General features: G+C 39.0%; 1 protein-coding gene across 1 annotated transcript in view; it reads right to left on the bottom strand.

Moving 5' to 3' along the window:
- The window catches only part of usp43a (ubiquitin specific peptidase 43a), a 221,709-nt gene that overhangs the window by 88,069 nt on the left and 109,749 nt on the right, over positions 1–23,891 (bottom strand). Inside the window, exons 7-8 of the mRNA XM_047365938.1 lie at positions 14,641–14,809; positions 11,562–11,673 (exon numbers count right to left, since the gene is read on the bottom strand). Coding sequence (XP_047221894.1) covers positions 11,562–11,673; positions 14,641–14,809 — 281 coding nt within the window. The remainder of the gene's footprint in view (positions 1–11,561; positions 11,674–14,640; positions 14,810–23,891) is intronic.

The following is a 23,891-nucleotide window of genomic DNA, read 5'->3' as shown; positions in this document are numbered from 1 at the left end:
GGCAGTCGGCCATCTCTTATAGGGCAGTTCATTCTTTCCCGACAGACTGAGGAACATTATATCCTGAAGGCAGTTCTCTCAGTCCATAAAACAGGGCTTGGTAGCTCATCAAATCTCTGGTCATATACAGATTAATGGAAGTTGCATATTAAACATGTGTTTTATTGTTTTTGTATTTTTAGTTAGTTCTATAGCATTTAGCAATTTTACAATCATGTGACTTAATGTTTTAATCCTGTTTTATACCTTCACCTGCCAGGAATTGCAGATAAATTAGTTTTTTGGATAATTTTAGGTGAACTGGGCCGGTGTTTTCTGGGCCTGAGCCCCAGCAAACAAGGCAGGAGTGCATCATGGAACACATCTCACACAATTAATATTTTTTACATGTTTCAATATTTAATTACGTTTTGACAATTAAAATGATGACTGAAACTATTTTTGGCTCATGTTCTTCTTTGGAATCTTTGAGGGGATCTAGTTAACTCATCATGAATAAAGAATCTTAAACAGGACGGAAATGTTAGAAAAATGTTTTTGTTGTAATGTTAAGAGACTTTATATTTTGTATTCTAAAGCATTAATGTTGCATCCCTGTGTGCGTGCCGACCTGAGTGTGAACTAATGTGCAGATGTGTCTTCTACAGGAATGCCGTGACCTTCGAAGACAGAAGCTGAAACTCCACTGAATAGTTTTTGCTAGAAGTTATCTTACCCGAGTTCCCAGGAAGAGGGAGGGAAGGCCCTGTGATTGTAAACTGTGCAAAGATGATAGTGTGTGTAAAACTGAGGTATGTGGAGGCGGTGAGCTGTAGGTAAATGGAGACACAATCCCTGTGTTAGTCCAGCTTGAGAAAACTCACACTGCGCAGCTTGTATTGTGTTGGACTCCTTGCGAGTAAAATTAAAAGAATCTCTCATGTAAAAGAAAAGTCTCTCATGTCTCTCTTAATAAAGGTATATAAGGAAAGCTTTTCCCGACACAACACTTTTCTACATTCAATATATTTATCCTCAGCAGTCATTTCTCTGGTATTTTTCTATTTACTTTCAGTTGAATGAATGATTCTGTCTTGCTTTTAGTCTGCATCTCGCTTTGCTCAATGAGCAAAATGTGGCCATGAGAAGTTTGAGACGGTAATAATGAAACCCTCACAAGTAATTACAATGTTCCAAACAAACCTCCAGATTTTAAACATTTTATAACATATTTTACTGTTTTAATAATAAAAGCACTTAAAAGAACCTCAAAACGTCGAATACAAAACAGTAGCCATGGACAACCTGGTGTATAGAGAATACAGCATCAAGACATCTGTGCTTGAATGTATATTATAATTTATCTGAACCATTCATTAATTATCGTTTCATATTTTACTTTGTTTTAATTAGCGTATCACAGTTGCAAAACAATTTCGGGAGTTGGAAGTCAGTCCCACCTCAAGAGACTGCTTTTTCAGTTAATGCCTGGGGTTGTAGTGTCCTAAATCAACCACTTGATGGCACTAAACAACATCTGATGAAAGAAGCAAGGGTGACACAAATGTAAACCATATTTCCTGGCTGTCAATAGTAAAAACATTAAAAGAGGGAAAAATATGGGGTGCTTTCAGAGATGTCTTTAAGATCTTGGGTTATGTTTTGTTTCAGTTTATTTCTGACCCTTTTTTTATTTGTTTAATTTATCGGAATCCGTTAAGATATTTCTGTACAAATTACACCATCAAAACAGAGTTTTAACTGAGGGCAAAAGCCTAAAAACTGAACCAATCAACAACATTACAGGTATACTTTTCAAATAAACTAAACTAAAAACAAAAGGTAAGGATTAATGCGTCTTTCTTTGTTGTTGCAAAGCTTCTTCTTGGCTGTATGGTTAGTAAGCCTGTTTATTGACCTTTAAATGGTGACATAAAAGAAAGCAGCAGAGCCTTTTATATGGCTTTCATCCGTGAAATGTGTTTTACTTAGTGAATTGATTTGCTGAAATAAATCAACGTTTTAATAATTTTGTTATTTACTGAATAGGTCTGTAGGTAAAGTTTATTTATAAAGCACCTTTCACAATAAAACTCAATTAAATTAAAATGTGGCGTAAAAGACAGAAAGAAAACTAAATGAAACATTACAGGTCCTTCTCAAAATATTAGCATATTGTGATAAAGTTAATTATTTTCCATAAAGTCATGATGAAAATTTAACATTCATATATTTTAGATTCATTGCACACTAACTGAAATATTTCAGGTCTTTTATTGTCTTAATACGGATGATTGTGGCATACAGCTCATGAAAACCCAAAATTCCTATCTCACAAAATTAGCATATTTCATCCGACCAATAAAAGAAAAGTGTTTTTAATACAAAAAACGTCAACCTTCAAATAATCATGTATAGTTATGCACTCAATACTTGGTCGGGAATCCTTTTGCAGAAATGACTGCTTCAATGCGGCGTGGCATGGAGGCAATCAGCCTGTGGCACTGCTGAGGTCTTATGGAGGCCCAGGATGCTTCGATAGCGGCCTTTAGCTCATCCAGAGTGTTGGGTCTTGAGTCTCTCAACGTTCTCTTCACAATATCCCACAGATTCTCTATGGGGTTCAGGTCAGGAGAGTTGGCAGGCCAATTGAGCACAGTGATACCATGGTCAGTAAACCATTTACCAGTGGTTTTGGCACTGTGAGCAGGTGCCAGGTTGTGCTGAAAAATGAAATCTTCATCTCCATAAAGCTTTTCAGCAGATGGAAGCATGAAGTGCTCCAAAATCTCCTGATAGCTAGCTGCATTGACCCTGCCCTTGATAAAACACAGTGGACCAACACCAGCAGCTGACACGGCACCCCAGACCATCACTGACTGTGGGTACTTGACACTGGACTTCTGGCATTTTGGCATTTCCTTCTCCCCAGTCTTCCTCCAGACTCTGGCACCTTGATTTCCGAATGACATGCAGAATTTGCTTTCATCCGAAAAAAGTACTTTGGACCACTGAGCAACAGTCCAGTGCTGCTTCTCTGTAGCCCAGGTCAGGCGCTTCTGCCGCTGTTTCTGGTTCAAAAGTGGCTTGACCTGGGGAATGCGGCACCTGTAGCCCATTTCCTGCACACGCCTGTGCACGGTGGCTCTGGATGTTTCTACTCCAGACTCAGTCCACTGCTTCCGCAGGTCCCCCAAGGTCTGGAATCGGCCCTTCTCCACAATCTTCCTCAGGGTCCGGTCACCTCTTCTCGTTGTGCAGCGTTTTCTGCCACACTTTTTCCTTCCCACAGACTTCCCACTGAGGTGCCTTGATACAGCACTCTGGGAACAGCCTATTCGTTCAGAAATTTCTTTCTGTGTCTTACCCTCTTGCTTGAGGGTGTCAATAGTGGCCTTCTGGACAGCAGTCAGGTCGGCAGTCTTACCCATGATTGGGGTTTTGAGTGATGAACCAGGCTGGGAGTTTTAAAGGCCTCAGGAATCTTTTGCAGGTGTTTAGAGTTAACTCGTTGATTCAGATGATTAGGTTCATAGCTCGTTTAGAGACCCTTTTAATGATATGCTAATTTTGTGAGATAGGAATTTTGGGTTTTCATGAGCTGTATGCCAAAATCATCCGTATTAAGAAAATAAAAGACCTGAAATATTTCAGTTAGTGTGCAATGAATCTAAAATATATGAATGTTAAATTTTCATCATGACATTATGGAAAATAATGAACTTTATCACAATATGCTAATATTTTGAGAAGGACCTGTAGAATAAGACCGTCTTCAGCTGCATTTTAAATGAATTCAGACTTTCAAGACATAAAAAACAAGCCATGGTGTGACGATCTGGAAAGAACGAACCACTTGATTTTTCTATCTGATCTTTGGGATTATCAGTAGATTTAGGTTTGAGGACCTGAATGCTCAAGTTGGAGTATGTGGCTTTAACAAGTCTGTAATACAGGAAGGAGCTTGACCATGCAGGTCCATGAAAGTTAAATCAGGCTTTTTAAAATGAAATGTAAAATGTAGAGGTAACCAGTGCAAGGAGTGATGAGAGCTCTGCTGTTTGTTCCAGTTAGCAGTGTAGCTGCAGAGTTTTGGACCAACTGAAGGCAATGAAGAGTTTTTTGTTTATGCACATGAAAAGTGTGTTACAATAGTCTATTCGAGAAGATTTAAATGCCTGGATAAACTTCTTAAGTTTCTGCATTGACACCAACCTTCTTGATTTGGAGCTTTGGATAAACTCTTTTAATAGACTTTCCAGAGACACTGTCAAAAACAACACCTAAATCTCTGCCAGTGCCAAACAGCTTATTCCACTACTGAGTCTTGTTTGCCATTCATTCGATGATTTACTGGATTGGATGACTGACATTTAAAGAATCAAGACATATTAGCGATTTAATAATTTATTCATTTAACAAAAAGGGACCTCAGTACTACATAGGAATGCGACACATAACCCCAACAGCCTGGCATTAGCTCCTAATACTGATCCCACGTTTGGTCACACACTGCTGTGGGATGGCATCCCATTTTTCAACCAGCACTTGTTGCATTTCAGCCAATGTGGTTGTGCTGGTCATTCTGGTATGTAAATTAAGCTTAAGCTGATGCCAGCAATGTTATATTGTATTAAAGGCAGGTGTGCAGGCAGGCCACGTCATCCTCTGAACTCCCAAATTCTGGAGGTAGAGTCTGAAAAACCGCGCCTTGTGTGGGTGAGCACTGACATTTCTGATCAAACAGTTCAGTCCCTAAGTAAATATGGGATTATAACCTAAAGCATTTTGATTGCCTGCTGGTCAGTATTGTTGTTCCTTTGAGAGAGATGCCTCCCTGCACCATCACACTGCAGACAAGGTTTTCATCACACAACTCCACTTTTCAACCCACAAGTGAATTTTCCTTACAAATGTGGCACCATTTAAAATAAAGAAATACTTCATGAATTTAAGATTTGATGCCAAAAGGATTGTTGCAACAAAGAAACCCTGACCGAACACACATTTACTCACTTTTTGTTTTAAGTTTATAACAATCTATGTGCTTTAAATGCCTAAACAATCTAAAAATCCACCAGAATAAAGCAAAACCAATTGGACTTTATTTGCTAAAGGTTTTCATCCCTTTGTAATTGGATAAAATGGCTTTGAGGAATTAAGAAACTAAGATTGCAGACAGAAAATTAATTCAAACCATTTTGTTTTTCTTCATTCAAGGAAGAAGAGAGTAGATCTCATCACCATTTACCATGCTGTCGATTAATATGCAAGGGGCTGCTAATGTAGAGCCGTCTATTCAACAATTGTAGAACATGGGTTTAGGGCTCATAAAGCAACAAATAAATTTTTTCATACGAAACGAAAGAAGCCTACGTTTAGCTCCTAAATTAGAGCTCTCAAAATTTTGAAAACATTCTTCAGACGGGAAGGTACAGGTCCTTCTCAAAAAATTAGCATATTGTGATAAAGTTCATTATTTTCCATAATGTCATGATGAAAATTTAACATTCATATATTTTAGATTCATTGCACACTAACGGAAATATTTCAGGTCTTTTATTGTCTTAATACGGATGATTTTGGCATACAGCTCATGAAAACCCAAAATTCCTATCTCACAAAATTAGCATATCATTAAAAGGCTCTCTAAACGAGCTATGAACCTAATCATCTGAATCAACGAGTTAACTCTAAACACCTGCAAAAGATTCCTGAGGCCTTTAAAACTCCCAGCCTGGTTCATCACTCCTAACCCCAATCATGGGTAAGACTGAGAACCTGACTGCTGTCCAGAAGGCCACTATTGACACCATCAAGCAAGAGGGTAAGACACAGAAAGACATTTCTGAACGAATAGGCTGTTCCCAGAGTGCTGTATCAAGGCACCTCAGTGGGAAGTCTGTGGGAAGGAAAAAGTGTGGCAGAAAACGCTGTACAATGAGAAGAGGTGACCGGACCCTGAGGAAGATTGTGGAGAAGGGCTGATTCCAGACCTTGAGGGACCTGCAGAAGCAGTGGACTGAGTCTGGAGTAGAAACATCCAGAGCCACCGTGCACAGGCGTGTGCAGGAAATGGGCTACAGGTGCCGCATTCCCCAGTCCTGGGCTACAGAGAAGCAGCACTGGACTGTTGCTCAGTGGTCCAAAGTACTTTTTTCGGATGAAAGCAAATTCTGCATGTCATTCAGAAATGAAGGTGCCAGAGTCTGGAGGAAGACTGGGGAGAAGGAAATGCCAAAATGCCAGAAGTCCAGTGTCAAGTACCCACAGTCGGTGATGGTCTGGGGTGCCGTGTCAGCTGCTGGTGTTGGTCCACTGTGTTTTATCAAGGGCAGGGTCAATGCAGCTAGCTATCAGGAGATTTTGGAGCACTTCATGCTTCCATCTGCTGAAAAGCTTTATGGAGATGAAGATTTCATTTTTCAGCACGACCTGGCACCTGCTCACAGTGCCAAAACCACTGGTAAATGGTTTACTGACCATGGTATCACTGTGCTCAATTGGCCTGCCAATTCTCCTGACCTGAACCCCATAGAGAATCTGTGGGATATTGTGAAGAGAACGTTGAGAGACTCAAGACCCAACACTCTGGATGAGCTAAAGGCCGCTATCGAAGCATCCTGGGCCTCCATAAGACCTCAGCAGTGCCACAGGCTGATTGCCTCCATGCCACGCTGCATTGAAGCAGTCATTTCTGCAAAAGGATTCCCGACCAAGTATTGAGTGCATAACTGTACATGATTATTTGAAGGTTGACGTTTTTTTGTATTAAAAACACTTTTCTTTTATTGGTCAGATGAAATATGCTAATTTTGTGAGATAGGAATTTTGGGTTTTCATGAGCTGTATGCCAAAATCACCCATATTAAGACAATAAAAGACCTGAAATATTTCAGTTAGTGTGCAATGAATCTAAAATACATGAATGTTAAATTTTCATCATTACATTATAGAAAATAATGAACTTTATCACAATATGCTAATTTTTTGAGAAGGACCTGTAGAAGTAGACCACTACGCTGAGATCAGAGGAATGCAGAGAGGAAATACTATGAGTGGAACGCAGCAGGAATGAGCACAGTTCAGTCTGTATGAGGAACTGAAGCTTGCTTTACTTGTTTTGATGTTGTTGTAACTAAGTAAACAGTAAACAAACTAATGAAACCTTAGCACTGCTGGTATGAGCTGTGTGTGCACTTGTGTTACCACTACACCCCTGTGCTTTACACAACTGCTTTTCTTTTGAAGAGCATAGATATAATTGGACTTTTTACATATTTATATAGTGAACCCAAAAACCTAATTTATTTTTTTTCATTAGCTAAAGTAACTTTGTGAAAGTGGTGCACAAATGGGTTGTTCTTAGTGCACTCAAGAAGCAAAAAAGTAAGTTTGTACTACAAAAAAGGCCTGAACATTACACGAGTAAAACTCCTCTTATCACATCAGATGCACATACAGTACAAGTACAAGTCCAATTCCAATGAAGTTGGGTCGTTGTGTAAAATGTATATAAAACCAGAGTACAATGATTTGCAAATCCTATACAGCCTATATGCAGTTGAATACACTACAAAGACAAGATATTTAATGCTCAAACTGAGAAAAGTTATTGTTTTTTGCAAATATTCACTCAATTTGAATTTGTATAGAGTTAAATTTGTCTCAATATTATTCAATCAAACAAAAAACTAATCTCAATAAAAAAAATAATATTCAATCAAAAAAAATTAATCTCAATCAAAAAATATTAAGTTGTGATCAAAACTTTCAGAGTTTTTTCTCACAAAGAGAAAAAAGTTATTTGCAAAACATAAACTTTTATTTGCGCAGGTCAAAAATCTTTGGTTACGAGTCTTGCTTTTTTGGTTTTGACGCTCTCTGTTTTTGGTTGAACTCAACGAATTTTGAGTTCTGGAAACATGAACATCCTGGGCGGGGCCTAAAGACGAACGCTGTAAGACGTTTCCCTATTGGTTAGCGCTGACTAAAGCAGCAGACTCTGATCCCCCGCATCTCTGAACTTCTGCTCGAACTGCAGGGCTTGCATCGTCGCTTCAGTGAGGAGACATCAACTCTACAGAAGAAAACTGCGGTCAAGTGAGCCGACAGTCAGAAATACACGGTGACGTCAGCCGACACTAGCTCTCTCTTAAAGATTAGCGTCACGCATACAAGGCGCATTACGGTAATGGAGCAGAAAGGATCCGATCCTGGCAACAGTTGAGAAAATAAGAGGAAAACAGAAAAGTAACCTACAGAACATTTATATTAATTACATTTTTACAACTTTCACATTCATGTTTTATGTAAAATAATAAATATTTTATTGTACAGTTTTGGAGAAATATCTTGTCAAAATACCTCAAAATGCTCAACCATTATATGCATTTGTCCCACTTTCAGGAATTTATTTCTCCAAAACCATGAGAGGTGACAACACAATCTCTTCAGATTTTATCAGAGGGTCATCTATATTATAACCAGAATTAGTATTTCATAATTTCACTGTAGGTTTCTGGAGAAATACACAACTACCCCAAGTGTAGTATATATAATGCACCTTGTATGCGTGACGCTAATCTTTAAGAGAGAGCTAGTGTCAGCTGACGTGACCGCGTATTTCTGACTTTCGGCTCACTTGACCACAGTTTTCTTCTGTAGAGTTGATGTCTCCTCACTGAAGCGACGGTGCAAGCCCTGCAGTTCGAGCAGAAGTTCAGAGATGCGGGGGATCAGAGTCTGCCGCTTTAGTCACCGCTAACCAATAGGGAAACGTCTTACAGCGTTCGTCTTTAGGCCCCGCCCAGGATGTTCATGTTTCCAGAACTCAAAATTCGTTGAGTTCAACCAAAAACAGAGAGCGTCAAAACCAAAAAAGCGAGACTCGTAACCAAAGATTTTTGACCTGCGCAAATAAAAGTTTATGTTTTGCAAATAACTTTTTTCTCTTTGTGAGAAAAAACTCTGAATGTTTTGATCACAACTTAATATTTTTTGATTGAATATTATTTTTTTGATTGAGATTAGTTTTTTGTTTGATTGAATAATATTGAGACAAATTTAACTCCATAAATTTGATGCTTGCAACATGTTCCAACAAAGCTGGGACTGGGGCATGTTTACCACTGTGTTACATTAGCTTTCCTTCTAACAACACTCAGTAAGCATTTGGGAACTGAGGACCATAATTGTTGAAGCTTTGTAGTTGGTTCTTTCCCATTCTTGCTCGATGTACAACTTCAGTTGCTCAACAGTCGGGGGTCTCTGTTATCATCTTTTGCGCTTCATAAAGCACCACACATTTTTAATGGGAGACGGGTCTGGACTGCAGGCAGGACAGTCTAGTACCAGCACTCTTACTACGAAGCCACACTGTTGTAACACATGCATAGTATGGCTTAGCAATGTCACACTGAAATAAGCAGGATGTCCCTGAAAGAGACGTTGCTTGGATGGCAGCATATGTTGCTCCACAACCTGTGTTTACCTTTCAGCAATAATGGTGCCTTTACAGATGTGCAAGTTACCCATGCCATGTGCACAGTGTTGGGAACGTTACTTTAAAAAAATAAGATAGTAACTAAGTTACTGCACTATCAAGGCACCTGAAAATGTGGATTAAAGCTGTTTTTGTACCAGTGACTCAGCTTCCCTAGTTAGAATTCAGTGGAATGATGAGACTAACAATATTATCATCTTCTTTTAGTATAAGATGCTTTATTATTAAGAGTGGCTTGGAACCAATTTCTACCAGTAAACTTGGAAGGATTATTAATTATTATTACTCCCAAGGATTATAAGTTTTATTTGATTTGTTTTTCTGTGTTTATTTTCTTTGTGATTGTATTGTAATTGTTCTTCCTCGTGTTCAGCGCTTTGAATGTCTTGTTACTGAAAAGCGCTGTATAAATAAACTTACCTTACCTAAAATGATGTCACAAGTTGCCGACCAGAAAAATTAAGCCTTTTCTGTTTACGCAGTGAACGATCGTCGAAGCTGGCGCTGGCCGCAGCAGGGCTCGGATTGTGAGCCACAAGTGTTGTAGAAAGGTGAGCCGATGCGAGGCGCTTCATAAGGTTGGAGTTACTGGTCATGGACGTGGATAATTTTTTTGTTCCTGGACATAACTTGAAAATCCCATGCACATTTTTGCCTTTCAGTGAACCTGAAAAATTACCTATACTTCCAACTTTCGAACGCTGTCTTTGAATTTAAAAGACTCCCCTTCATCGTCATGTTTATCTCTTGCTGTTGGTTTACTCTGTCTGTGTGGTGAAAACCCACCTACCTGATGCCCTCTTAGCCAATCGACATCACGTTTGCCGCTATTTGTCTGTTCCCCCCTCCCCTAAATTCTGCTTTTTCCTTGAAGAGCTTTAAAAAAACACTTACTGCAGCTGCGGGAGAAAAGCAGATCTCTCCGCAGCAGCTGACTGTGCTCTTATTAAACCCTGCTTATTAAGGTGTAGTAACGAGTTGCATTACATTGTAACCATCATAAAGGCATTATAGAAATGAGAAAAGTAATTAGTTAGATTACCTTGTTACCAAAAAAGTAACAGTTACTAAAGCCGTTATTTTGTAATACTGTTACATGTGAAGTAACACACCGACATACTATCACAGATGCTGGCTTTTGACAACAACAAACAATTTGAGATGTGGACCCGTCAGACCACAGCACACTTTTCAACTTTACTCGGGCCATCTCTGATGAGCTCAGGAGCAGACAGCGTTTCTGTGGTTGATATGTGGCTTTCACTATGCATGGTAGAGATGTAGCGACGAACTATGTTAACTGACAATGGTTTTCTGAAGTGTTCCTAAGCTCATGAGTTAATATCCGTTACAGAATGATGTTGGTTTTAATGCAGTACCTCCTGAGGGATTGAAGGACACGGCCATTCAATTTTGGTTTTTCAGCCTTGCGCTTCCATGCAGAGATTTCTCCAGATTCTCTGAATCTTTTGATGATATTCCCTCACCCTATCCTTGCTTGTGAATGACCGAGCCTTTCGGGGATGCTCTTTTTATACCCAATCATGTTACTCACCTATTGCCAGTTAACCGGTTCCTCTGTGAAATAATCCAAACAGGTGTTTTTTGAGCATTCCTCAACTTTCCCAGTCTTTTGTTGCCCCAGTCCCAGCTTTTTTGGAACATGTTACCAGCATCAAATTCAAAATGAGTGAAGATTTGCAAAAACCAGTAACACATATCAGTATCAGAACATTAAACATCTTGGCTTTGTAGTGTATTCATTGCATATAGGTTGAACAGGATTTGCTAAACATTGTCTTGTGTTTTTATTTACGTTTTACACAACGTCCCAACTGCATTGGAATTGGGTTTGTAATTTATCTGAATCACAAAATAATACACCCACCAGACTACAAAAAAAAACTACAAGGCAAGTAAATATAAACAAAATAGTACAAAAAAAGTAGAAGAGGTCCAAATAGCTGGTTAAACTTTCATTGCATTTCCAATCAGCTTCACTGTCAAAAGTCAGTGAATCCCGGACGCTAAAGAGAGCTGGGTGGCATATTAGGGCTGGTGAGGGTGCTGTAAATACCTGAGCCTGGGATCCATTCAGCATGAGATAATACTGCTGGCTGAGAATGCTCTGCTGCAGCTGCTCCCATGAGATATTCCGGTCTTCGAGCATGAGGAAAGGAGGCCCGAACCTGAAGAATACAAGAACATTTTCTACATAGGTTTTCTTTTGGTTGTTTTAATAAATCAATAGGTGAATCTGCATATTTGATTGTTTTTTGTATGTTTTTCTGTACATCTGTAGTAAGTAAAAGTTGTAAACAAAACATCTTCTAAACATGGCATATTGATGAAAATGTCCGATTCTATTGAGACTTTAATAAAATCACATTCTCTCTATGACTTACCTGCCAATCTGTCAGATTCTCGGTCTGACAACCTTAAGTAAGATTATGTGCACCATGAATATAACTGAAGCTAAGAAACCAGTTTTATATGTCATCAGCTCTCCATAAAAGATCACTCCATCCCCTGACTGTGCAGATCTGCCCACATTTCTGACTGTCATATAGGACAAGTTATTTGTAGTGCAAAACATTCACTGATGTTATATCCACACCACCTGAGAAGCAGAATGCATTATGCAGTGAGGGAACGTTCATAAAGCTGAGGTGATGGATACAGAGCTCCACCGCTGTTTGGTGGAGCTCTGTATAAATTGTTAGGTTCAAGTTAAAAACAGAAACAGAAACCCCTCTCCTCTTTTGACCCTACCCTCTCCTATAAACCAGAGTGAGTGCTGTAAAACAACGTGTTAGTATTGAAAGAACTTAATATATAAAGAACAATCCCCAATTATCTTTAGGATGCACTGGAGTGCTAACAAGCTGGAGATTTCTTTGAAAGCTGGAAAAGAGAAATGTTTCCAGGAGAACACCTGTTCAGATTGTTTAACAAGGCATGTATGCAAATTCTTAGAAAGCTTTTGAATTAGACACTAATTCGGCTGATTTTTCCAGGTTATTTTTTCATAGGCAAATCATCAAATCTGACACACTTTAATATTTACAACTGGAGCATAACTGAGCCTTGCTTGTGGTTTGTGAGCAGATGAGCTTTCAAATGTCAGACACTGACATTATTCGGCTTTTGGAAGCGTCTGCAATCTGTTCTCATCTAAAACACTATTCATGTGCGAATATTGCATTCTTGTTCGCACATTTGAAAGCAATAACATCACGCCCCAACGGAGCAGATGGCGCGAGAAACTAGAGACAAATACATCTGGCTTTCCATCTGTTGGTAGTACGTTACACATTATTGATCCATGCAGAGAGCTTTCTATGAATTGGAGCAGTAGTTTAATGAAAACCGCTCTGCTCTCAGTAATTTTCTTGATGTCACACAATTGGTCCAGGAATGCTGCTAAGACTGCTAGAACAACACTGTTTTCTCTTGTAATTATAAAAGATTCACAAAACGTACAGTGGCTTGAAGAAAATAACGGTGGATTGAAGAACTAAAATATTCCCATCTAATGGCTTGAAGGTATGAATGAAGAGTTGACTTGGTCCAGTAAAGTAAGTTGTCATATTCTGCTTCAGAAAGGGTTGTTGTGAAAAGAATGTACAATCAAATAAAGAGAAAAAAAGGAATCCAAAGGTTTGTCAAACTGAAACGGCTAAAAGAACGGCGTTCAATACAACTGATTTAGATGTTTAGTCTTTCCCATTGACAGTGTCACCAAAGCAACTGCCCTGAGGAACAATCCTGAGCACTGATACCTCACTGCGAAAATGGGTTGGGTTCTCATCAGGTGCCTTTCTATGTGGAGCTCCAACTAGTGTTAGGTTTACTGGCCACTCTACATTGCTGTTACCTATAAGGGAATATGCATGCAAAGTACCCTTTGTGTGTCTGTGTTGTCTTGTGATGGACTGTCTAGGCTGAGAGGTGCAGGGCACCTCTCTGCAAGGATTAAGGAACCCAGGCCTTTATCTTTTTGCAGACAATGTAATTCTGTTGGTATCTTCAAGCTATCATTCGCAGGGTGCGCTGAAGTGGTCTGAAGTGGAGTGCAAAGGGCCCGGGATAAGAGCCAGCTTCGTTATTTGAGGACCTGATTCTCAATAGGAAACCAGTCGACTGCTGCCGCCAGTTCAAGGTACACTCTCAACTTAAGGTGGTGAAGTATCTTGGTGTCTAAATGAGTGCATTCATCAAGACCAAAAACCAATGTCCTTGATTTACCGGCCGGTCTTCGTTCCAACCCTCACCTATGGTTTTATCATGACCGAAAGAACGAGATCCTGGATCAAAGCAGTTGAAATGAAACTCTAGGCCGGGCTCTACTTTAAGTTACTGTCACATTGTTTCCTATCTTGCCATGTATGCTGGGCATACTAAACACACCTGTTAAGTCGGTGTGAAGTTGAGGAAATTAAGGGAATTTTGTGATGAGTTTTGATTTCCTATTCTAATTAGTACATGTGTGGGATCGAGGGTGTAGAATTCCCAGTGTTCCCTTTGGAGGTTTTCCCGACACGTCACCAGGACGAGATCCTGGGGTAGACCCAGAACTTGGGACTATTGATCTCTTCTTGGAATCTCTTTAATGAGCTGGAGAATGTTGCTCAGGGTATAGATATCTGGAATTTCCTCCCATAAACCAATATTAGATAAGTGAAAGACAGAATGACATGGTTCTGTCGTCAGGCTGTGACTCTCAGATTGCACTGGAGCAAAATGGTCTCCAATATGTTCTGATATTACCATTCCCTAATCTTTTAGTTAATGAGCAACATAACTATGCTGCCCAACATTTTTAGAGCTAAAAAAATGAAATATTACAGGTTGTTGGTTGTAATTCAACTAACTGAACTTAGCTGTGACCTGATGGAATAATTATTAAAAAGGTTAAAGCTGAGCATGGATTCTGTGTTTAAGGATCTGACAAAAAAATGTGGAAAAGATTAGAGACAAAATTAGTATAAAGGTTAATTTAACATAGGTAGTATATTCCCCGTAGTTTAACACACTCTTCATTAAGTCTCAAAAACTAGGCCATAATGATTAAACAACCTAAATATTAAGTAAGATCTAAAGAACCCATGAAATTAAATCAACAAGAACTCAAATATTCCTTCCTTCTAGCTTACCTGACAGCTTGCTGCCCAGATCCAGCTGTATTGCACATGAGCAGGAGAACCTTGGCGGAGCTGCTCTGATTCAGGTACTCTGAGGAGAGTCGTCCTGATGCAGATAACCTCTGACCATCAGGACCTGATGTGGAGTAGTAAGGAGATGAAGGGAGACTGTGGTGATACCCTGAGACGAGCAGAGGAGACAGGGACAGTTGGCTTGTGATTAATGAGACACGTGACCAGATTGGAATACCGTGGACATTTTGAATATTAAAAAGAGGAAAAAACTCAGATATGAAAAAGTACATAACTATATCAACTTCCAGCAATATGCAGTAAGGGGATATTTAAATGTACAACAGATTGGAATGTATCAGATAAAAATCTTTTCAGGCATATGCTGCTTTTAACAAGACAGTGAAGAAAGAATCTATGGATGATATAAACAAAGTTTTCCAGTTTTAATCAGAAACGTAACTAGGAGAGAAGGACCAATCAATGCAGTTAATGAGTCATAACAATACACAGAGTTAACATGCTTGGGTTAGCCAGGCACTTCAGAAAACTGCATGTGGCAAGTCCGATATACACACGGACAAAATTGTTGGTACCCCTCGGTTACTGAAAGAAAAAAACCACAAAGTTCAGAGAAATAACTTGAATCTGACAAAGGTAATAATAAATAAAAATTCTATGAAAATGAACAAATGAAAGTCAGACATTGATTTTCAAACATGTTCAACAGAATTATTTTTAAAAACACTCATGAAACAGGCCTGGACAAAAATGATGGTACCCCTGAAAATAATGTGACCAAAGGCACGCGTTAAATCAAGGTGTGTCCATTAATTAGCATCACAGGTGTCTACATTCTTGTAATCAGTCAGTGGGCCTATATATAGGGCTACAGGTTGTCACTGTGCTGTTTGGTGACATGGTGTGTACCACACTCAACATGGACCAGAGGAAGGGAAGGAAAGAGTTGTCTCAAGAGATTAGAAAGAAAATTATAGACAAGCATGTTAAAGGCAAAGGTTATAAGACCATCTCCAAGCAGCTTCATGTTCCTATGACTACAGTTGCACATATTATTCAGAAATGTAAGATCCATGGGACTGTAGCCAACCTCCCTGGACGTGGCCGCAGGAGGAAAATTTATGACAACACAAAGAGACGGATAATACAAATGGTAAGAAAAGAGCCCAGAAAAACTTCTTAAGAGATTAAAGGTGAACTTGAAGCTCAAGGAACATCAGTGTCAGATCGCACCATCCGACGTTGTTTGAAGCAAAGTGGACTTAATGGGAGACGACCAAGGAGAACACCATTGTTGAAAACAAATCATGAAAAAGCCAGACTGGAATTTGCCAAACTGCATGTTGACAAGCCACAAAGTTTCTGGGAGAATGTCGTATGGACAGATGAGACAAAAATTAAACTTTTTGGCAAGGCACATCAGCTCTATGTTCGCAGACAGAAAAATGAAGCAATGAAGAAAAGAACACTGTCCCTACTGTGAAACATGGAGGAGGCTCTGTTATGTTCTGGGGCTGCTTTGCTGCATCTGGCCCAGGGTGCCTTGAATCTGTGCAGCGTATAATGAAATCTCAAGACTATCAAGGGATTCTAGAGAGAAATGTGCTGCCCAGTGTCAGAAAGCTTGGTCTCAGTAGCAGGTCATGGGTCTTGCAACAGGATACTGACCCAAAACACAGCTAAAAACACCCAAGAATGGCTAAGAGGAAAACATTGGACTATTCTGAAGTGGCCTTCTATGAACCCTGACCTAAATCCTGTTGAGCATCTTTGGAAGGAGCTGAAACATGCCGTCTGGAAAAGGCACCCTTCAAACCTGAGACAACTGGAGCAGTTTGCTCATGAGGAGTGGGTCAAAATACCTGCTAAGAGGTGCAGAAGTCTCATTGACAGTTATAGGAATCGTTTGATTGCAGTGATTGCCTCAAAAGGTTCTGCAACAAAATATTAAGTTAAGGGTACCATTATTTTTTTCCAGGCCTGTTTCATGAGTTTATTTTTTAAAATAATTCTGTTGAAGCATGTCTTAAAAGCAATGTCTGACTTTCATTTGTTCATTTTCATAGAATTTTTATTCATTATTACCTTTGTCAGATTCAAGTTATTTCTGTGATCATTGTGGGGTTTTTCTTCAGTAACCAAGGGGTACCAACAACGTGTGTATTCTCACAAAGCCATACAAATACATAATTTTAGTAGCCATTTTAACCTTTTTAACCCCATTCTGTAGCAGCATATTAGGCCAGTCATGCAGAAACTGCAACATGGGCAAAATGTAAGCAAATACATTCAAGCCCAAAATAATTCCCCTGGCAGATTTAGGTTTCAAGAAGATTTTAATTTTACCAACATGTTTCTTTCAGAGTCCTGAATTGAATCTGATTTGTGAAAGGAGAAAGTGAAGTTGAAAATTCTATATCAGGGATGCCTTCCAACCCCCAAAACCTGGGAGTTTAGCACAAAGGATAAATCGTCAAAATGCCAGATGCAAAAAGCTGGTTAGCAATTATAAGAAAGGTATGATTACTGTAATGCTGATAGATTTTGCATTGATTTCTGAGAAGGGTGTAAATAATTTGACATACGATTTTTTAAATGTAAGTAAGAGTAGATAGATATTTCTGTCCAAACCTGATCAATCACTGAAGTAATTTTAGCAAAAGGGCGAAATTTGACTTTCACATATCCGTATGTCAGAGGTTTTTGACACCATTTGATTTTAGTGACATTTAATGTACAGTAACAGATTCTGCACAATTCAGTTCTGCATGCTTGCTCTTTCAATGCCTTTCAGGAGCATACCTCGAAATAGCAAGGAGGAAAACTGCTGCAAAAGGCAACAACAGTCTAAATGCCTACATGTGCACACATCAACAGACGGATGACTTCATCCAACTTAGTTATTCAAGGTCTTAAAAAGGTATTTATTCCCATGTTGATAGAGGCAAGATAATAAATCTGTTTGCATGTTTTATAGTAATGAGGCGCTCTAATTTGTTTTTTTTCATGGGCCCAATGTAGCTAATCCACTCATTCATCTAAAAGCTAGAAACAACAAATTAGCCATATTTTACTTTCTGTGGCTTCATTGTGCAGCTTTTTCATAATATACAAAATATGCTCGTTTTGAAAGCATGCTCTGTTAACCTGAGACAATGAAATAAACATAACCAGGTAACAGAAACAGCTCTGGGGGCCAAAACGTGAAACTGCTACTCAAACATTGCCATTTAACGTAATGTGTTTGCACAATGATTCAGAAAATATTTTAGAAAAATGTCCATTATTGTAGAGTTGCCCTTTTGTTCTTGTTTAGCCTGAGGAGCCGTAAAAGGAATTGGATCTTTTATCGCACACACTTCCACACAAACTAAAGACGTGCCACTGTGATTAATAGCGGGGTAATAGCTGGAAGGGATACAGAAGGCACAACCTCTTGTCTCCACGGAAACATAAACTTTGACATTATCAAAGGATTTAATTAAACAGTGCTTGTTTGATCCCCAACATGCAATTAATCACTGCCACCTTCTAACATCTTTGTCTTAACAACACAGTTTAACGTACACACACAGAAACAGGGAGAAAAACATGCTCTAAGGGCTGTAAGGCCTAATTGTAATGGGTCAACCAAAGTGAAGACATGGCCTTTAAAGGCACTGAAATTTGGCTAAAAAAACAAATTCTTCTGGGAACATCACAAGAGACACAATGCATACTGAAACAGAACTTTAGTTTTATAATAAGGCCCATGTTTACTGAAAAGTACAGAGCACCAGCCGAAGTTTTTTCCAGGTATCGTTAAAATTCTACAACTAATGTTAAAATGAAAGGTACAACCATAAAATTACAGTAATTTTTAAAGAAGTCAAGCAACATAATTTTAATGACAAAAGAGACCTATAAAAAAGTTTTTGATAATCAGAAACCAGTACTAAATTAATGAGGTCAAAGGTTCAATATTATGTTTCATAATACACAGTTTCCTTAGACCATGACGGTGGTGTTAGTTGATAGGTTTTTTAATCGCTAAATTATACCGTGGGTCAACCTCAGCAACTTAAATGTTTTCTGGTGGTATTTGTGACCCAGAGGTTACACAGTAATCTAAGTTAAAAAGAAATCAAGGAATGCATGAAAAGATCTGGAGCATGAAATGGTACCAAGTCTCTAGTTAAAAAAAAAAACTGTGACATCAGCATAGCTCTGGAAACCAGCACCTAGAGACAAATTTAGCAAATTGGTTGTGAATAAACTAAGAAAAATTAGACTAAGAACTAAGCCCTGTGGTACACCAATATTAATTTTTCAAACTGAGATGACATTTTTTGCAACTTATGACAATGCACTCCAGACAGTTAACATATGATTTAAACCACAGTAAATATCTTGGAAAGGTTATGTGAAATGTCTGCTTTTCATTCCACAAATACTACTTTAGTCTGTTCAAATGATGACCTGATCACTTTTCAGTCTACGGAGAATAAGGAGGACGAAAACCAACTGGTTAACTGTGCAAGTTACTCTATGAACTTCTTAACTGACTGGCCACTGTCTGCTGAAGGTTCTGTAAAATAGCCAAGAAAAGTATTTACCGGTTTACAGTTACATGCCAGATCATCTACTTCATAATTGAAGATTGGCAAAACTTTGACTTGACTCTTTGAATGGCTTAATCCTTTCTGTAACAGCATTTTGGATGCTCGATAGGAAAAAAAAGGAGGCTAATTATTTTTTCAAGCACTGTGATAATATCTGGCTAACTGTTAGCTGCTAATGACAGCTAACAGTTGTCATTAGCTTTTGACCTATCAACTTTAAACTAAAAATCATTTTCACAGTTTTTTTGGTTTGTATGGACTGCAAATTGTCAGCTCTGGTTGAAAGTTAAAATTATTTAATTAAAGTTCAAATCTGAAATGCCAAAATCTGTTCTGAATATATATTACTTAAAATGCAGCTGAATGTATCGCTACACCCCTCTACCACCCATCACTTTTTACGCAAGGCTGTTTTGAAACAACTGTCGGCCAAAAACAATGAGAGTTAGTTAGCATGTCTGTCTAGCATGTCTAAAATAAACAGCTATATTAGCTGTGGGGCAGCTAACATGGCTAATTAGCCATGTTACCTTGTCAACTTGTCATTCCTTCAAAGTTAATTTGCAAAGAGCAAAACAAACAAAAAGCCCTAAAAATTTTAACAATAATGAAATTCATTAAAATTTTATTTTATATTTTCCTTTATGTCTTCGACCACTGACTAATTTTTGTGTTAATCTTTTGAAAACAACTGCTGGCTCAATGGAATTTTACCAGACAAAGATTCAATACTTAAGGCTTCAGCTACAGTTTTTGTTTCAAGCTTTTACTGTAATACTGCAAAGTTGTGAAGCTACAGCATTTTTTTTTTCAATGTTATTATGCAAAGCCTCATACATGTCAGCCAAGATGTGACCTTTAGTCATTGCCCTGACAGAGTTCTCCAATTTCAAGAGATCACAAGAATGACAAAATATTTGCACAAGGAGTGTTGTTAATGTAGCCAACCCAGTCTATTTTTTCCAATAACTACTTCAACAAGTTATTTTAAAACCAAATAAGTGTTTGTCATGCTTGACAAGGAGTTTCATTCCATCCACAGGTCCCAGTGGATGATGTAAGAAACCTCCTGCCAGACTCAATCTCACACCACTTTTCTCACTCTTTCTTGATGAGATGGACAGATGGGAACTGCAGGCAGATAGAGGTGTCAGAGCAGTGGGAATAGAAATGAGCTAAAGAGACCAGACTGGGGACATTGGGGCAAAATAAAGAGGGAAGGGGCTTTTTAATAAAATAAATAAATCCCACAGGCGTGTGCGAGTTCACAGAGTAAAAAAAAAAAAAATCACCATTAATAAGAACATCCTCAAAAGATGATAGATTCAGTGATCACTCGACATGAGCTTAGTATTTCTTGTTTTTCCATGTACTGTAATCCCTGATCTCTAATTAAAAGATAAACACTGCGCCTTTAGTGGACAAAGCTGAACTAAAGCAAAGGAACACCAGAGAAAGAGTGGGAGGATTTTGAAGAAAAATGAGAATTATTCTGCAGACCAAATTTGGAGTGTATGACAACATTAATTAAACAAATCAATGCTAAACAAGATACTGCACCCCCAGTGGCATTCATCATCCCTTTACATCACCATTCTCTATTCCTTAACTTTCTTATTATCTTACACCCTCATTGCTCCCAAGGCCTGACAATTATTGACTGCCAGGGATGAATCAACACACAGTTTTATCCAAGTCAGGTAATGAAGGACCAGAACAAATATGATTTATATACAGTGCCTTGCGAAAGTTCTCGGCCCCCTTGAACTTTTCAACCTCTTGCCACATTTCAGGCTCAAACATAAAGATATAAAATTCAAATTTTTTGTGAAGAATCAACAACAAGTGGGACACAGTCGTGAAGTGGAATGAAATTTATTGGACGTGTCAAACGTTTTTAACAAATAAAAAGCTGAAAAGTGGGGCATGCAATATTATTTGGCACCCTTGCGTTAATACTTTGTAGCGCCACCCTTTGCTGCAATTACAACTGCAAGTCGCTTGGGGTTTGTCTCTATCAGTTTTGCACATCGAGAGACTGAAATTCTTGCCCATTTTTCCTTGCAAAACAGCTCGAGCTCAGTGAGGTTGGATGGAGAGCGTTCGTGAACAGCAGTCTTCAGCTCTTTCCACAGATTCTCGATTGGATTCAGGTCTGGACTTTGACTTGGCCATTCCAACACCTGGATACGTTTATTTGTGAACCATTCCATTGTAGATTTGGCTTTATGTTTTGGATCATTGTCTTGTTGGAAGATAAATCTCCGTCCCAGTCTCAGGTCTCTTGCAGACTCCAACAGGTTTTCTTCTAGAATGGTCCTGTATTTGGCCCCATCCATCTTCCCATCAATTTTGACCATCTTCCCTGTCCCTCCTGACGAAAAGCAGGCCCAAACCATGATGCTGAAACCACCATGTTTGACAGTGGGGATGGTGTGTTCAGGTTGATGAGCTGTGTTGCGTTTACGCCAAACATACCGTTTTGCATTGTGGTCAAACAGTTTGATTTTGGTTTTATCGGACCAGAGCACCTTCTTCCACATGTTTGGTGTGTCTCCCAGGTGGCTTGTGGCAAACTTTAAACGAGACTTTTTATGGATATCTTTGAGAAATGGCTTTCTTCTTGCCACTCTTCCATAAAGGCCGGATTTGGAAGTGTACGACTGATTGTTGTCCTATGGACAGACACTCCCACCTCAGCTGTAGATCTCTGCAGTACATCCAGAGTGATCATGGGCCTCTTGGCTGCATCTCTGATCAGTCTTCTCCTTGTTCGAGATGAAAGTTTAGAGGGACGGCCGGGTCTTGGTAGATTTGCAGTGGTCTGATACTCCCTCCATTTCAATATGATTGCTTGCACAGTGCTCCTTGGGATGTTTAAAGCTTGGGAAATCTTTTTGTATCCAAATCCGGCTTTAAACTTCTCCACAACAGTATCTTGGACCTGCCTGATGTGTTCCTTGGTCTTCATGATGCTCTCCGCGCTTTGAACAGAACCCTGAGACTATAACAGAGCAGGTGCATTTATACGGAGACTTGATTACACACAGGTGGATTCTATTTATCATCATCAGTCATTTGGGACAACATTGGATCATTCAGAGATCCTCACTGAACTTCTGGAGTGAGTTTGCTGCACTGAAAGTAAAGGGGCCGAATAATATTGCACGCCCCACTTTTCTGTTTTTTATTTGTTAAAAAAGTTTGACACATCCAATAAATTTCATTCCACTTCACAATTGTGTCCCACTTGTTGTTGATTCTTCACAAAAAATTAAAATTTTATATCTTTATGTTTGAAGCCTGAAATGTGGCAAGAGGTACTTTCACAAGGCACTGTATATACTTAACCTAAAGACCCCTTCAAACTAAATTAAGACTGCATGACATTAAAAATATGCCAGAACATGGATGGTCTCTGAAAGGTCTTGGAGAAGTATATATATCAATCCTGAGTATTCTGTGTATGAGAGTATGGAAACTTAGCCATGATGTGTGGCGCATATTCACATTGGTGTGGATTGGTCTGAGAATCTGAAGAAAATTTGGCCATGCTGGCCTGACGCCAAGGATGCAACCTCATCATGTCTCACCGGGCTGGCAGCGTTCTAAATAATTCTTTTTAATGCTCTTGCCAAGAAGCGGACAGCGTCTGTCCTCTGGTCTGGCTGCAGCAACAACAATCTAGCCAACTAGATAAAACAAGCAATCTTTGATCTACACACCAATAAATACAGTGTCATGATGTGCTATCTGACACATGCCAATTAGTGTGATTGTAGATTGTGAAAAAATACATATAGTGTAGAGGTGATTACCGTCCTGTCAGCAATGGGTGGCATAGCTGAGAAAGCAACAGTGTAAAACCTAAAAACAGTGAGTATAGGAACACAGTCCTAACCTTCAAACTGAATTCATGTTTGGCTCATTTTTATGTTCCACCAATGATCAGATGGTAACGGAGGTCCTGGAGACCAGGAGAAGGTCCTGATCTGGTGCAAAGGGAGTCTTAACATAGCGATGGCGTATTTTTAAACTCTTCTGTTTGTCATTATCAGTATTAAAAGGTGCTAAGGCGAAAGGAAATACACTAAACAAGTTTGAAATTGAGCTACACTGGAGACCCCCTGCAATTAGGGTGCAAACACCACATTACATCTAAGCCCAGAGTTACTCCAGGACATTCTGGTGACCTGGAAGCAGAAAGCTTCTGAGCACACCACGACCTTTGTGACGGCTAAGCCCTCCCTTTTTCTGCTAACAGCAAAATGACAGATTTGAAGGGGTTGCACAGGAGCAACTAAACACACCTGATTCAAACTTAATGTTTCCTCTTCTTAATCCAATTTCCTTCATGTTCGCCTACCACTCAGCTGTATCCAGCTCATCTCCCACTCCCCCTTTTCATCTACAAGAAGGCAGCACAACATTGCATCACCAGCTGCCACAACATCTGCACCGCACCATGGATAAAAAGAAAGCAATACATAAGAGCAACAAAGCTGCAGTTATTTGAATACCCTGAAGGATTTTGCACTTAGTTGCATCATGTTTTAAATATTAATCCAACAATCTAAATTTAGTGAGGTAATTTGTAAATATGTTACAGAAACATACAACAATATGCTC

Source organism: Girardinichthys multiradiatus, chromosome 5, assembly GCF_021462225.1.
Source record: "Girardinichthys multiradiatus isolate DD_20200921_A chromosome 5, DD_fGirMul_XY1, whole genome shotgun sequence".
NCBI lineage: Eukaryota > Metazoa > Chordata > Actinopteri > Cyprinodontiformes > Goodeidae > Girardinichthys > Girardinichthys multiradiatus.
This window is presented reverse-complemented; position numbering and strand designations above follow the sequence as displayed.